This window comes from Tachypleus tridentatus, chromosome 13, assembly GCF_004210375.1.
Source record: "Tachypleus tridentatus isolate NWPU-2018 chromosome 13, ASM421037v1, whole genome shotgun sequence".
Taxonomy (NCBI): domain Eukaryota; kingdom Metazoa; phylum Arthropoda; class Merostomata; order Xiphosura; family Limulidae; genus Tachypleus; species Tachypleus tridentatus.
In genome coordinates, this window is record NC_134837.1 from 221,375,871 (window position 1) to 221,391,629 (window position 15,759).

Below are 15,759 nucleotides of genomic sequence, written 5' to 3' on the forward strand. Positions count from 1 at the left end.
AATCACAAAATCAAACATAAAAATTGTAGTCCTGCGATGCAGTAAAACAATTCAACAGACCAAACTGTAGGGGGGATAATTGTACGCACCATACCTCCCACCTAAAATGAAGGGGGTGTATCCCCCCAGGATCTACGCCCCTGGTTCTCACCACTGACAATAAATACATAACTAATAGTGCCCTTAACTGCTCTGACTTTTGTAATATAGTATTTAAAAGAAATTTTGTTAATTATTATACTGCATTACATTCTTTTCTATCTCGTGTAAGTCGTTAATTTGAGCCACAAAATCATAATGCAAATAACGTCATGCACTATATATTACGGTATGTTTTTTTTTTAATTTCTCCCAAAGCTACAACAGAGCTATCTGCACTAGTCACCCTTAATTTGGCAGTGTACGACTAGAAGGTAGGTAGCTAGTCATCAGCACTCACCGCCAACCTTTGGGCTACTCTTTTACCAACGAATAGTTGGACTGACCGTCATATTATAACGTCCCCACGGCTGAAAGGGTGAGTATGTTTGGTGTGAAGGGGATTCGAACCCGGGATTCTCAGGTTACCATTAACCACCTGGCCATATTACGGTATGAATAATTCCATATACCAAATGTATTCGCTTCTTATACCAGTGTTTGAGCAAATGTTGATCAAGTTACATCTAAAATAAATCGGGGGGGGGGATTTCACAAAGTTATATTTAACACATGAACTTGGTTAAATAAACTGGAGACAGATATTATTAATCTCTAATCTAGGTACCACAATCTAAAAATCTTTTGATGAGAATCTAAGTTACTTTGTTTTTATAAAGCACTTATTTCTTATGTGGTCGAAAAATGTGTTATCAACCAGAAGTGCATCAGATATTAAACAACTCGTATCTTAGACATTATATTTGAAAGATAACCTAACACTATTCAAGCCAGTAAGAAACGATAAACTTGAGTTCTCGCTTCATAATAAATTATTTTTGAGCACTTAGTATACTTATATTTTACTAAAGTTTAAGTCCCCAGCTGGTACAGCGGTAAGTCTACGGATTTACAACGCTAAAATCAGGGGGTTCGATTCCCGACGCTGGGTCAGGAGATAGCCCGATGTGGCTTTGCTATAAGAAAACCCAAAGAAACGAAAGCTTAATATTGGTTTCTCATTTGTAAAAGGTTTAACATTATCCTTGTAAGTAGATAGTTATGGAACGCCGTGCGTACTTTTAACTTTTATACCAACTTCTCATAAGAAATGGTAGAAACGATTTATAGTTTCTATCTAGAGTTTTACCTCAGCTCAAGGTATACAATCTTTGTCAACAGATATCTTAGGTTTTAATCCTCATCGCAAAGTTTGTGGACATTCTTCATATTTGAAACTTGACAGAAGCTTTACCTGTCAAGTCAGTTTCCTGGAATTATATTCAACATAAATTGGTTCTCATGAAAAATGTTCGCAGTAATGAAATAATGTTCGAATACAACTAATGTAGGTAACTACTACACATTTCATTACACTGTGCGAGAACAACCGTGTGTGTTCCTTATAGCAAAGCCACGTTGGGTTCTCTGCTGAGTCCACCGAGGGATATCGAACGCCTCATTTCAGCGTTGTAAGTCTGTAGACTTACCACTATACCAGCAGGGGACTACAACCGTATCTTATAAAGTGTTTCGTCATGATGTACGAGAGCAGAAGCACGTTTTACACCGTAATGTTTTATGAGCACAACAGAGGGATATTAATACGAATGACAGCAATACAGTAGTTGACGTATCAACTAATGTAGATAACTGCTAGGAGCTATTTGTCTGTGCCTACTATGGAAATAACCCTAAAATTTAACGTTTTAAACCCTTAAATTTTCTGCTGAGGTAAAGGGAGGTGTGGCCACGGCAATGTAGCAATAAAATAACCTCTCATTAATTTTTTTCTAATATTTTAGAATATGCTGATAAAACATATTTATTAACGTATGAACCTTTGTGCTCCGTAGAACTGTAAATATGACAGGGTTATAGTAGCATGTCTCGGACAATCTCATGTAACAGTTTCAGAAATGATCTCTAGTTTTTTATACATATATACATGAACATTCGAAGAATCTGTTTAAATATTAAATGCAGGACCCAGCATGGCCAGATGGCTTCGGCACTCGACTCGTAACTGAGGATCGTGGGTTCGAACCCCGTCACATCAAACATGCTCGCACTATCAGCCGTGGGGACGTTATAATGTCACGGTCAATCGTACTATTCGTTGGTAAAAGAGTAGCCCAGCCCAGGAGTTGGCGGTGGATGATAATGACTAGCTACCTTCCTTCTAGTTTTACACTGCTAAGTCTAGTCTTACACCTGTAAAAAATAAAATGATTTAGTTAGAGAATTTTTATTTTATCAAACTAAGGTCTTTAACCATGTTTTTTCTTTCCTCGTTGCCCGACATTGCCAGGTGGGTAAAAGAGTAGCCCAGGAGTTGGCGGTGGGTGGTGATGAATAGCTGTCTTCTCTCTGGTCTTATACTGCTAAATTAGGGCCAGCTAGGGCAGATAGCCCTCGTGTAGCTTTGCTCGAAATTGAAAAAACAAACAAATGAATTAAATACAGATAGCGCTGTAATTATGCAATGAGTGTTTTATGTATTAAAAGTATAGTCACAACAGTTAGCATCTTATTCTCGTTGGAAACAAGTAAGGGGTAAAACTGTAAATGAACAGGAGGTGCCTGTGAGTTTCATGTAGCTCACTGAAGCAACAACGTGCTATCAATGTTAGCTAGTACCTACACCCAGCATAAACTCACCTACATTGCTTACTTCATATAATGAAATACTTGCTCACCGGAATTATCTAGTTGAATAACTAATAATTCAAGCTTAATACGGTTTCGCTGGCATACCAGAAAAATATAATTACCAGTACTGGTTAATTCATGAGATAAAATATACGTTCATCGGAATTTTCTGGTTGAAGTACTAATAACCATGCTCAGTAATCTTTAGCTCGCATACCAACAAAATAAACGTATCAATATTGTTTGAGGTAGCACATACCCTTTAATACCCAGAAACATATTAAGGGTGTCACATCTTGCAGGATGTGGTATATCCTTTTAACTAGATAAAGACCCTTAGAGTGATAATTTTGAGCCTAATTTTTCAAACACGGTTTTTCTAAAAATCTGAAAGTTGGCGTTCTCATAGCAGTTTTTAAGTCGTAAACTTCAGATCAATTGATACTATAGATATGCATTAATAGTGTATATGTATATTGTATAATTGCAATAAGTTTGTTTTTTTCATTAAATTATCATTAACGAATCAATATAGCATTTATCCCACTTAGGACACACTCATTAGTGCCATAATTTCACCTTGAATTAACTTCAAATTCTTTCTTAGTTCAGACTAATTTGTTACATCCCACCAAAGTCTGGTCCCATTTTCAGGAGCATTCAGTCATGTTTGCAGAACTTATCAGGAACATATTTCTTTTGTATTTCTTTATTTGTATATGTAAATTAGTCACGGTAGTAATGTTACACAACATTTGCACATATTTCAAGATATTTTCATACAAAAACATAGTGTGAACTTGTTTTTTTCCGATAAAAGGTCAAAAGGTAGATAACACAATGTGAAGGTTATATGCTACCTTAATTCGCGCAAGAACAAAAACATCTAATCTCAAGAACATAAAAACAAAACACACACACTAATTCCATTTAGTTTACACACAAAAACAAAAAGTATTAATCGATTTTGTTCAATTCGCAAGCCAACAAAACACCTTCCCCAACTTTTACTATATATCAGAAACTCGAGTAGCTTCTTTCTTTCTGGTTGATACACTAGCATCTATGATTATTGCGTTAATAACATATATTTAGAAATGATTTTAAGCAGGTTGGTCATGACATTCTTTTATACAGAATAAATATATCATTTTCCAGGAAGAAACGCATTTCAAGTTCCATTTGTAGGAAATTTTGAGTTATTATTTCATTTATTTATTTATTTCACTACACAATAGGCTAACTCAAGTATGTCTGCCGCATGGATTGTACCTTGAATTTTAGGATTATAAACCCTGAAGCTTACTGCTGAGCCACTGGAGTACTTTTGGGTTATTAAAGAAATGTATTGATAAAAATATTAATAGAAAGCAATCATTGTGGCAGATTCTGATTTAAAAACTGATAAATCTGAAAGTTGCTCTATGATGCTGAAAACCAGATTTTGATACACGCAGTGGACATATAGACAGTTGAACAGATTTACGCTTAACAAAGAAATAATTAAAGCAGACACAATATTTTTGCAAATCGCAAAAAAAAATAATAATAATAATAACGAAACCACAAAATTACAATTTTATATCAGGTACATTTGATCATCTTTACGTCTGAAAATACACTTGAACAAAAACAAATATCTCTGAAACTCTAACAAAAACTTACCGTCTTTTATTTCTGGTCTTCTTCTGTAAGGCTCATCTGTAAACAATACAATAGCACCCATGCTGTAAGAAAGTTTAGCTGAACCGGAATGCCATGTTTAATATAAGGTTTACTTATGATTACTCGGAATCATTCACTGCTACCTATAATTCGAAAGTGAAGTTTAATTCTTCATTTCATCACTATTATGACTGTTTATTATCTAATTTATCTACAAATGAATCTAACCAGGAATATTAGTTTTATAAGCAAATTAAGGTCACCGAAACATTAGGTACGATCCAAACTCCCAAGTGTGCAAATAAGATGATTTGTTTCATTAAGAATAATTTAACTATAGAAAACCATTCCAATTTGTTGTCAATCTGGTTACTTGACGTGACAATTCTGCGCACCAGATTTATTCTAGTTTTACGTAGTAAAATGCAATACTGAATATTTATGTAACTTTATAACTTTCATAGATATAGGCAGATATTATATTAGTCTAAGCCTTCTCTCGTGTTGTTTGTAGAGTACAGCTTTTGGTTTTGTGTGAATAACTGTTAACTGAAGTTTACTGAGACACATGCTAAAATAAAGAAACATTTTCATCATTAATGAAAAAATTATTTATCCAAGTGAGTTTAAGTAATTTTTTATTAATACAAATTAGACCCATTAATAATAATATTTTAATTTTAATATGCTTATTCTAATATAATAATTTTATAACCATGAATGTAATCAGCTCAGATCTCCAGTTCCAGGTTCGTATTGATGAGCTTGATCACAACGTTCGGTTTTCAGCTGTGGTAAGTTAGGATAGTTACCTTAAAATGGATAATATATAGAATTTGATGGCTATAGGTTTATGTTTTGAGATCCTAATTTTCGAATAGTACTTTTTAAATGTGAAGAATATAAGAAACATTTTTAATGGAATTTAATCTCCATATTGACCTTGTTAATGCGAGTAACAAGTAAATAAATGTAAAAGAAAAAAAGGTTCAACCTGAATTTTTCATAATAATTAACGTGCTGGATGTGGGCGCAGCTTCGTTTTTACTGCGCTAGGTTAGATGTTAAATGGCCCTTGGTTTGGAAATCATACCTTTCAACATATTTCACACCTTTAGCTGTGGGAGCATTATAAAAGTAGTTAATTTAATTATTCTGTTTAAAGAAGCTGAACAATATTTTGAAACTAGGGGCGACTACACCTGAACTATAGGTATTTCTGATCTATGTGTCACCTGAAATACTGTTTAGATTGAAAACTGTAGTTTCAATAACCTTAAAATCTAATTAACTTATTTGAAATAATCTTTCCTTTTCCTTCATCTGAGAACTTCAGTTTTTATCAACTAGTGTGGGATTTGTTAAGAAAATGTTTATAAATTTTAGCTAACAACTTGAAAACTTTATATTAACCCCGAATCCAGACAATAATTAATGGTTCTTAGCCTTATAATGGAAAAAATAGTTTACTTTTTTATACATTTATTGTTTATGGTGTTTTCTAATTTCCAAATTGTAGCTATATGACCTATGACTTAAGATATGTTATCTGAAAAACGACAGTTATAAGGATTAAAAATGGTTAAACAGTTGTCAATTTTAGGATTATATAAGTTAGTGGAGCGTTCAGGGACAGTCAACTGGGTATTGTTTGTTTGTATTTTTACTTGCTGTACACAGGTAAACGTTTTTAGTATAAATAAAATATTAACAATACTTTCAGAAAAGAAAAATTGATTTTACCTCTGATAGCGGCTCGAATACGATCAAGTTTCGGGATGTTGATATGCAATAAGCTGGAATTCAGATGCAAACTACTATCGCTAAGCTGATGCAGAAAGAAAATGCGAGTATCGCGAGGTTGAACATGACTGTCGCAGATATCTGGATTTCCGAACCCATTCACCAGAACAGTGCCTCTGAGATTGTCGTCTCCCTTAAGGACCCACTTCACCAGGACATCGGCTGAGTAGAGAGGTGAATTGGGGAGAACTCTCTCAACTGTACCTGTTAACACAGTGTCAGCTAAACGTTCTCGAACTCTTAATCGTTCTTTTTGGCAGGAGTCTTGTTGTCTGTGTCGACGAGTTTGTACAATGTCACTCAGTACAGCTACTAAAATAAAAACAGCAGAATACAGTGTTGTATAGAAACAAAGCTTCATATTGTCGTACTACAATAAACACCTGGCTCGAGACACAAATATACTATTGAGACAACTTCTCTAGGCCGAATGACGTTATAGGGCGTGACTTGCAACCTACGAGCTTTACCATCTGTTGAACATTTCTCATAATTTTAACACTTATGTGTAATTCTAAAATATTTGTAAGTGGTATTTTGTATCCCACACAGCAATTTTTGTTTGGAGTAATTTTATAATGAAATGGCTGGCAGAATAAATACTAAAATACGAAAGTTTGTAGACGTACACATTACAGCGACACCCCCACCTTGGTGTGTAAAGACTTTGTAATTACGTTCAATACTGCTTTGTTTTTTATAGGGAAGTTTGTTTACTGTAATTTTCTTTTATGTGGAATGTGTTTAGATAATGTAGATTTCATATCAATACTCTATGAGTAGTATTAACTATTGTAGTGTAACAACTCTATCTGTATATTTATTCGTATTTAATAACTAAATTGCAGTCATACTTTTAATTTTACAAATTATAACGATTTCCAAGTAGTTTTATGTATTTTAAGGTACCGTCAGGCTAGTAAAAGAACATCAATACAGTAATATTTTAAAGAAATGTTTTGTTTTTATTTATATTTATTTGAAATCGACGTGAGCAAATCCTTGTACGAGTGATGCAATAAGTAATACAAAGATTAAAACAACAACAAAAACAAACATATATATATATATCACTCAACTTGGTTTCAACTGTCACGTCTTTTTGGGAACTTGCATCACATTTCATCAGAGATAAGTGGCTACTGAGTCACATTGCATAAAAAACAAGACAATGTCATGCTTTTGTTTTAATATGACTTCAAAACTCCAATCAGCACTTTGTTTTTATTAAATAGTATTTAGTTTAGAAACCTTTAAACTTATGAAGGAGTTATCTATTTCCTGTTAAATTTCGTTTCTTGGTCCATGTATCGATCTCATACCACAAAAGAGCCTGATAAAAATATCAAAAACTGTTGTGGTAAATGTTGGTAGCCATATCTTTGAGATAATTTGGATGTACTAAATCCAAATGTATAGATTGTCAAATATTAATTTTCAAGAAAAGGCTCAAAATGGAAAAACGTGTATGTGCGTGTGTATGCGTTTTATTGCAAATCCACACAACGCTATCTGCTGCGTCCATCGATAAGAATCGAACCCATGACTCCAGCTTTGTATATCCGTAGATTTACCGCTCTCCCGCCAGAAAATATATGGAAAAGCAAAATATGACAGTAGATTTCATTGTTGTAACTTAAGAATATATGCATGTCTTCTTTCATAAAATATGGAAAATATGTACTGTTGGCTACAAAAGTATTTCATTAAGCATTTAAACCTCGAATTTGTATTTTTACCTTAAATTAGTATACTTATACATAATGTTGTTTTTAATTTCGCGCAAAGCTACACGAGGGATAATTGCGCCACTTGTCCCTGAGAAAGCTGCTAGTCATCACTACCCACCGCCAACTCTCGGGCGACTCTTTTATCAACGAATAGTAGGATTGACCGTCTCTTTATAACGCCTCCACAGCTGAAAGGGCGAGCATGTTTGGTGTAACAGGGATTCGATCCCGCGACCCTCAGATTACGAGTCAAACGCCTTAACCCACCTGGCCATGCCGGGCCCTCTATACATAATGAACTATTGTGAAAATTATGTATATTTATGGTAGTAATAATGGTTAATGAAAAACTAGAAAACATTATTCTTAATTGTTCTGGACGAGCAGGACACCATTGAATTAGAAATGTATAAAGAGGTTAAGTATACGTTACATTAAAACGATTTTGGAACCTCACCACGTTGTTACGGACCATATGATTATGTCCGGTCGTGCTTCATCTGATGGACATGCGTCTTGTCAATAGCTCTGCAGCGTATTCCCCATTCCAAAAGAATCTGTAGTAAGTCTCTCGTGTTCAAAGTACACTATTCCTCCCTGTAGGTTTCCATAACCATGCTTTGTTCGAAGAAGACGATTTCCCAGGGCCCATTTTAGCAGTTGAATGACAAAACTTCATAGTACGGTGACTTGGCCAATATCTCTTTATATGGAAGAGCATTAGTACTTGTTCATTGTCGTGTTGCTTTGAGATATGCAATGGTTGAACGGTAAGTTAATGGAAGCTTTATCTTGGTAAACCCATACCGTATTGATGTCGTTTTTAAACGAAAGTCCTGCTTAATTGTGTTGCATACTGTTTCCTGGGACACACGACAGATTTTGATACTGACCTTTGTGTTAGTGAATTCTCACCTGTTACAAAGCACTCACTTTGCTTACTGTGGCTTGGATGTGTCTTTCTGCATGTTTCTTTCTGAATAATGCTGATAACCCTAAGTGATTCATATTCCTTTGTTTGAGTGTATATATATATTTAGAATCTGAAAGTGCTGACACATATCATTTCAAAAGTCATCAGTCAAAATGTAATTTTAATACGTTACTTCCTTCCCCAACTTTATTTTTCAGATGTCATGTTGCTTGCTTATTTTTATGTTCAAAATCATTTTAATATAATACTAAATCTCTCACTAATTATTCAGGAAAATATCATATAAAATTATTAATAACATTTAAGAAGGATTAAAATCAAATTTTGACTATTTTAGTTTTAGTTGGGTAAAAGTTTCCAGTTGTTGCTTATTCAAATTTACACCCGTCGTGAATTCAATTTATCAAACTTCTACACCTTCGTAAATAACAAAAGTCTCCAATGTAATTTCTTCAAGCCATTGTTTTATGAAAATGCAATACATAAGGCTCCAACACCATTTATTCAAATAGCCAACTCCATTCTCATGTTTTTGGCAAAGACGAAATTTCTTGCATACTTACCCTGTAGTATTTTATAACTTTTTGTGCAATAACATGTGATGGGAAAAAATCTTTCTATAAAAAAATTGGCTATATTCAACATTTTACTCACCTTTTATTTTATTACAAATTAGAATACTAAAATATCTAGTTTACACATTTATCTGTTTTTTTAACATTATATGTGGCTGTTAACTTACGTATGAGAAGAACAGCATTGGTGTTTTTCGTTGTATTATATGTAAACCAAGTATGCAGTTTATACTGTCGTAAACAGATACGAGTCACTTCTTCAGATTTGTTCTAAAAGTTTGTAGATAAAGTACTTAAATTCAGTCTAATTACAGTATTCTAACATGATCACTGATCTTTGCCACTGGAAACCAGCTTATGTAAGTTATGTTATTGCATGGACACCTACTGGCTACAAATTAGTATTCACATAGACTTACACAGTGATGCTTCCAATGTGTGGATACAGTTACTGTTTTAGTTCTTTCAAAGTATATCGTTTTATACATTTATATAGATAACCCCATAGTTTATTAACTGTTTGAAACGGCACATTTTTGTAATTGTACCTGCTAAGACAACTGCATCATGAAACCCCATACGTTCTTCTGGATCATAATACACCCATAAACAAAAAATAAATAATAATTTATAAATTATTTCTTGTTCATACTATGTAATACATTTGGGATTTGTGTGGCTATTATATTACCATTCAACACATAGAATAACATAGTTTATAAACTGTAGGTTTTAAGCTTAAAGTAAAATTAAAGCCATTTAGAGGGATACGAAAACTTGATAATTAAGATTTTCTCACTTAGTGAAGTAGAATTCATAGAATAAGTTACTGACTTTTACCATAAGTAACCTTACGTCCCTCTTTTAGACCCCTTCTCTGATTTCTGTATTAATTCTGAATGCAACATTTCGTACAAAAATAAATGAGCTTTGGATTTCGTGCTATTTTTCTTTAGATTTGAGACACCTGTGTTCACAATATTTAGTATGAACCATATCTGTGGAAACGTAAATATTCAACAGTTTGACATTTAGTCTTCATTTACTGAAATAGTTACTTCACTTAGATGTGCTACAAATTATGCTGAAATATGTCTTAAAACAAATGTTTTGTGATATTCTTACCTTGATGGGCAAGTTTTCAAGTACGTCAATTTTAACGATCTTTATTGCACAAGCATCAGACGTATAAATTATGAATTGTTTTTTAGGTTTAATAAATCTACCCCATTCACTGTTAAATATATGTGTGTGTATATTATTTTAAGAATCAAAGTTATTGGATACTTTGTAAAATGCATGTCCATATTAAATTTAAAATTTTCTAAAGGTTATTAAGTTATCAACTTCTGGATTCTCACGTCAGCTGAGAAAAAAGGTTCTAATGAACTTTTATTGCTATTTTGACACATTGTATGACTGATTCTAAGCCATTAAATTACTAACACCTCAATTCTCAATAGCGTTCCTCTTTATCTGAACTATATAATAAGACTGTAGGTAACAGCTGTCTTATTAAATAAGAAATATTTCATTTATTTGGCATTGCTTGAATAGAGATTTTATTTTTTAGTCGAAAACACATTAACTCATGGCTATTTGAAAACTATGTAATCAGTGTTATATAAGTCCAGGAAGTGTTTCCATAAGTGGATGGGTTTATATAGCTTGCTTGTCTCTTCTATTTAACGTAAACATGCTCTGGAAGCAACGTTAGCACAAGAACTATTCATCAAGAGCTACATAAAATGGGTTTCCATGGCCGAAAAATCGCACACAAGCCTAAGATCACCATGGGCAATGCCAAGCATCGGCTGGAGTGGTGTAAAGCACACTGCCATTGGTCTTCTGTCTCAAAAGGCAATCGAACCTGTGATTCATCTTTCTCTTAGTCTTGGGTGGGTTTCTCTCCAGGTTTATGAATAACCGAGATGGATGAAACAAATGAATCACCTCTAATTCGCTGGCTCATTTGGATTTCACATCCCAGCCATGGCATTAGATTTACGGATCCCCTGTGGTCTCATTAAAGGGCCCTTTATATTGATGGTTTGTTTGAACACTGCCGACTTATTTCTTCTAATCTATCAACTATCCCATCTTCAGCTCTGACCTTGACCTTTGCCTTGCTAGCTCTTCCCGGACGTTTGACGATTCTTGTGACAGATAATCACCGGATCCTCCAATAAGAAAACATATACATTCTAATCGTTAATTTCCTCAAAATCGCTGTAACACATCTGCGTTCAGGACTAAGGTGAATAATCCTATTCCTGGACACCACAGTTTGGGAAAGTGAAAAACCTTTCCTCAAAAACTAAATATTTGCCATGGTGGTTGTTATTATGCTCATTAACATATCCTGATAACTCTACACTTTTTATTATATTATTGGTTTATCCATCAAGGTGTGAGTTATCAGTTTTGAACACTAATTTTAGGGATTGGTTTGGCCCTATGCATATATATGGTCGGGCTCAAACTGAGTTATTCATTGGACTCTTGCATGAGATCCTTTGCATGTTCTTTTTACCTTTTCTCCTAATATTGTGAACAAACTGGTTTGGTGGTTGGACAGGATCCACACATTGGCATGTGTCATGCTTTCTCTTACATCCAATGATTAAGGGTATGGGTCGATCAAAAGGAGGCTTCAAGGTGTTGGTTTGCAGCTGAAAAGTCTTATGGTATCAACATTCTGGAGCTTTCAATCATATCCTCCATCTGGTCATGATTCACTCCAAAAATTCATAAAGGTTGCTTACCTCAACCACCAATGTTGAATCCAATTTCAATCCCTGTGTTTTCATATGCTGGATCTCTCTTTCTGAGCCCACAGGCAAGCTATCCATGTTATTGTTCTGGGTGTTTGAATCTTGTCACAGATCATCTTTGCTGTCCTGATAAATATTAACAATGAAAGAGTTTCTTGATCCTCTTTTCACATTGATGCCTTTATCACACCTCTCAATCCTGGCTATCAATGCTTTCAGTTTGAATTGTACAAACAAATATGTATTGGGTTGAGGAATAATTCGTGAGCGTTTTTTCAAGTTAAAAAATATATTCATAAATGAAACGCTTTCGCAAAATATTTCATGTCATTTGGTAGATAATTTTTTGCTCTAATAGATGGTGTGTTTGATTTTCATGTCTTTAATTTTTGCTTTCATTTTCAGCTCATTAAATGGAATGTCAAGTGGACAAAATCGAGCATTTTTGACACCATCTGCTTTTCGCATTTAATATCTTGCAATTTCGTTTAAAACAATGCATACTATATACCTAGGTATTACATGAAATAAAGTATCATAATAAATGTTTTGGGTGTAATGTGTTCATGCATTGAAGTATTGTATAGTCTTGCATGTAATGCTTGAATGAAATTATTTAAAAACGCTCACGAATTATTCCTCAACCTAATATATGATTATCTTCTCATTCTACTTCGTTGGTGATTTTGTTCACATACACCACTCTATGTCATGTCCGTCTAATTGCTCCTTACTAGTTGCCTCATCTGCGGTTTCCTAGGTTTATCCAACTGCCTCTTCCTCTGTCTCCATCCCTTCTTTGATAACTTTGGTCTTTGGTACTTCATCCTGCTCTCTGTCTTTGTACTTGGTTTTTATGTGGTTCTTGGTGATAAAATCAGACTTGACCTTATATAGAGTATCATATCATGAATACTCCACTTGTCCTTTCTCCATAAAGTTTTTCAACATCATTGTAATATTTTCTGCCATTTGGCTGTGTACCAGGGTTTTTCAGTGGATTGTCCACTGTTCTTCATACTGCTGAGTTTCTTACTTGGCTTTTTGTTCAGGGATCTTCCTTTGTCAGTTTTAAGGAGGATATGACCCACACCTTTCATTCTTTCCTTTCCCAAACATTAGTGGCCTGGGTTGGTAACTCCTTTTCACCAGTTTACCTTCTTTCCATTTCTAACATTTATCTTACACCTGATTTGGAAATACTTCTCTTTTGCTTATGTACTGTTCATTGTTATGTTGTCCATATGTGGTGCTCGTTCCTACTGATTCATCATTTGGCAACCATTCTCTTTTCATGATATTTCTCCTTAAACCTTCAGTAATTTGGTTTTGGCTTTAGATTCGTATGTCTTATTTCTCTCTTTCTTTGTCCACTCATACTTTTTTCTGGCTAACTTCTCGTTAATATTCTCACTTTACCTTTTATCTGGCATCTTCTCTTTGTCTTACACTCTAGGGAGTTGTTTAATGAGGCATGTGAACATTCATCTCCCACTGTTTCCATAGTATCACCATTTGTTCCTTTGAGGGCTATTGTAGTCCATGTGTAGTCATTCTTCAAATTTACATATAGCCTTCATTAAGTAAGATATTTTTTTTATTGTTTACTTTTTCAGGGAACTTATTTTCCTTCACATGGTAATTACTCATTGTTTGGATCCCACTTTGTGGCAATTTGTGCTTAACCAGGTATACTTTAAACTTTAAAATCAGGAATCTTTAGCCATGTTTACGTGTTTATTACATTCCATGGCTAGTAAATGCATACTGTTGGGAAGGAGTATTTCACAAAATTACCTGAAGATTATCCCAGTGGTGGATTTTTTGATAAATATGGACCATACCACCAATGGACTAAACGGGTAAAGAGAAACTGGATAGCTGCTCATCCCTTATATTGAATAAAAAGGTATTATATACTTTGAAATATAGGGTTTTTTGGTTCCAATTGTACTGTCTAATTTTTATTAGTTGCTTTCCTTTACATGGTTATTACTCATTGTTTGGATTCCAATTTGTGGCAAGTTGTGCCTGACCAGATACACTTTAGCCTTTAAAATTAGCAATGTCTGTGTGTTTATTACATTTCATGGCGAAGGAATGCACACTTTTTGGAACGGGTATTTCACAAAAATCACCTGAAGGTAATCCCAGTGGTGGAGTTTTTTATACATATACATAGCTTGGACCATACCACCATGGACTAAATGGGTAAAGAGGAATGGGACAGCTGCTCATCCCTTGTATTGAATAAAAATGTATTATATACTTTCAAATATAGGGTTTCTTTTTCGTTCCCATTTTACTGTCCAGGTTATTTATGCGAGAGGTTTGTATTCAAAAGTAATTATTTCATTCCCAGCAAAAATAGTTGCATTGTTCAGAAAGTGTTAAAAATTTGAAACTAAATAATTTTATATTTGAGTTAAAGGAGAAATTTGATAAATTTTTAAAAACAACGTAACAATATTAAAAGGTTTTTTTGTTTCCCAAACAAAACGACGGCTGTATACGCTATGCATCCTTAATTTAGCATTGTGAGAGGAGAGGGTAACTAAATAGTCATTACCCCAATAAAAAATGGGCCCGGCATGGCCAAGTGTGTTAAGGTGTTCGACTCGTAATCTGAGAGTCGCGAGTTTGAATCCCGGTCGCGCCAACCATGCTTACCCTTTCAGCCGTGGGGGCGATAAATGTGACGGTTAATCCCACTATTCTTTGGTAAAAGAGTAGCTCAAGAGTTGGCGGTGGGTGGTGAAGACTAGCTGCCTTTCCTCTAGTTTTACACTGCTAAATTAGGGACGGCTAGCGCAGATAGCCCTCGAGTAGCTTTGCGCGAAATTACAAAAAAACAAAGTTATTACCACCCACCACTAACTCTTTTTACCGACGAACAGTGTAGAAAAACATTTTCTGTGATAACTTTTAAAGTGCGTTTGATCACTTACGAGGTTACAAGGTTTATAGATCAAAATAATCTGTAGTATCATTAATATTGTTATGTTTTAAAGCATATTTTCATAGCAATGGATTAATTTGCGGATGTAGGCTTAGCAGAACTGTAGTATTAGAAATTAGAAACTATCATCACATTATGATTACTTCTTGAATATAACGGCTAAACACTTACAAAAGTTCATTAATGTAATCTGAAGGGATGGTACTTAGTTTGTAAATATAAATACCATTTATATTTGTATCAGTATGTGAGAGTAACATTCATATAATAAATATTTAATTGCGAACAACTTTGTAATTGCTGGATTATAAAGTAAAGATTCAATTTTATCACCTTATAAAAATATAAGATTAGAGATATATAATCTTTGTTTAAATAATTTTATCAGTAGCGTGTGGTAATGTATTCACATACTGGCACATTACAGATTCTAATGACATTTTATTGTTTCAATGGTTCAGGAACTGTGTATTCAGCTGTAAAAACGGAGACAGAGTTGGAAGTGGTTATTAAGCAGATTAAACTAGTT

General features: G+C 34.1%; 1 protein-coding gene across 2 annotated transcripts in view; it reads right to left on the minus strand.

The window, feature by feature from the left end:
- LOC143237863 (agrin-like) overlaps nucleotides 1–6,912 on the minus strand; it is a 30,811-nt gene extending 23,899 nt beyond the window's left edge. For both annotated transcript variants that reach the window (XM_076477546.1, XM_076477545.1), the window contains exons 1-2: nucleotides 6,199–6,912; nucleotides 4,456–4,491 (exon numbers count right to left, since the gene is read on the minus strand). In XM_076477546.1, coding sequence (XP_076333661.1) covers nucleotides 4,456–4,491; nucleotides 6,199–6,619 — 457 coding nt within the window. In that variant the 5' untranslated portion in view covers nucleotides 6,620–6,912. The remainder of the gene's footprint in view (nucleotides 1–4,455; nucleotides 4,492–6,198) is intronic.
- Nucleotides 6,913–15,759: the final 8,847 nt, after the last annotated feature.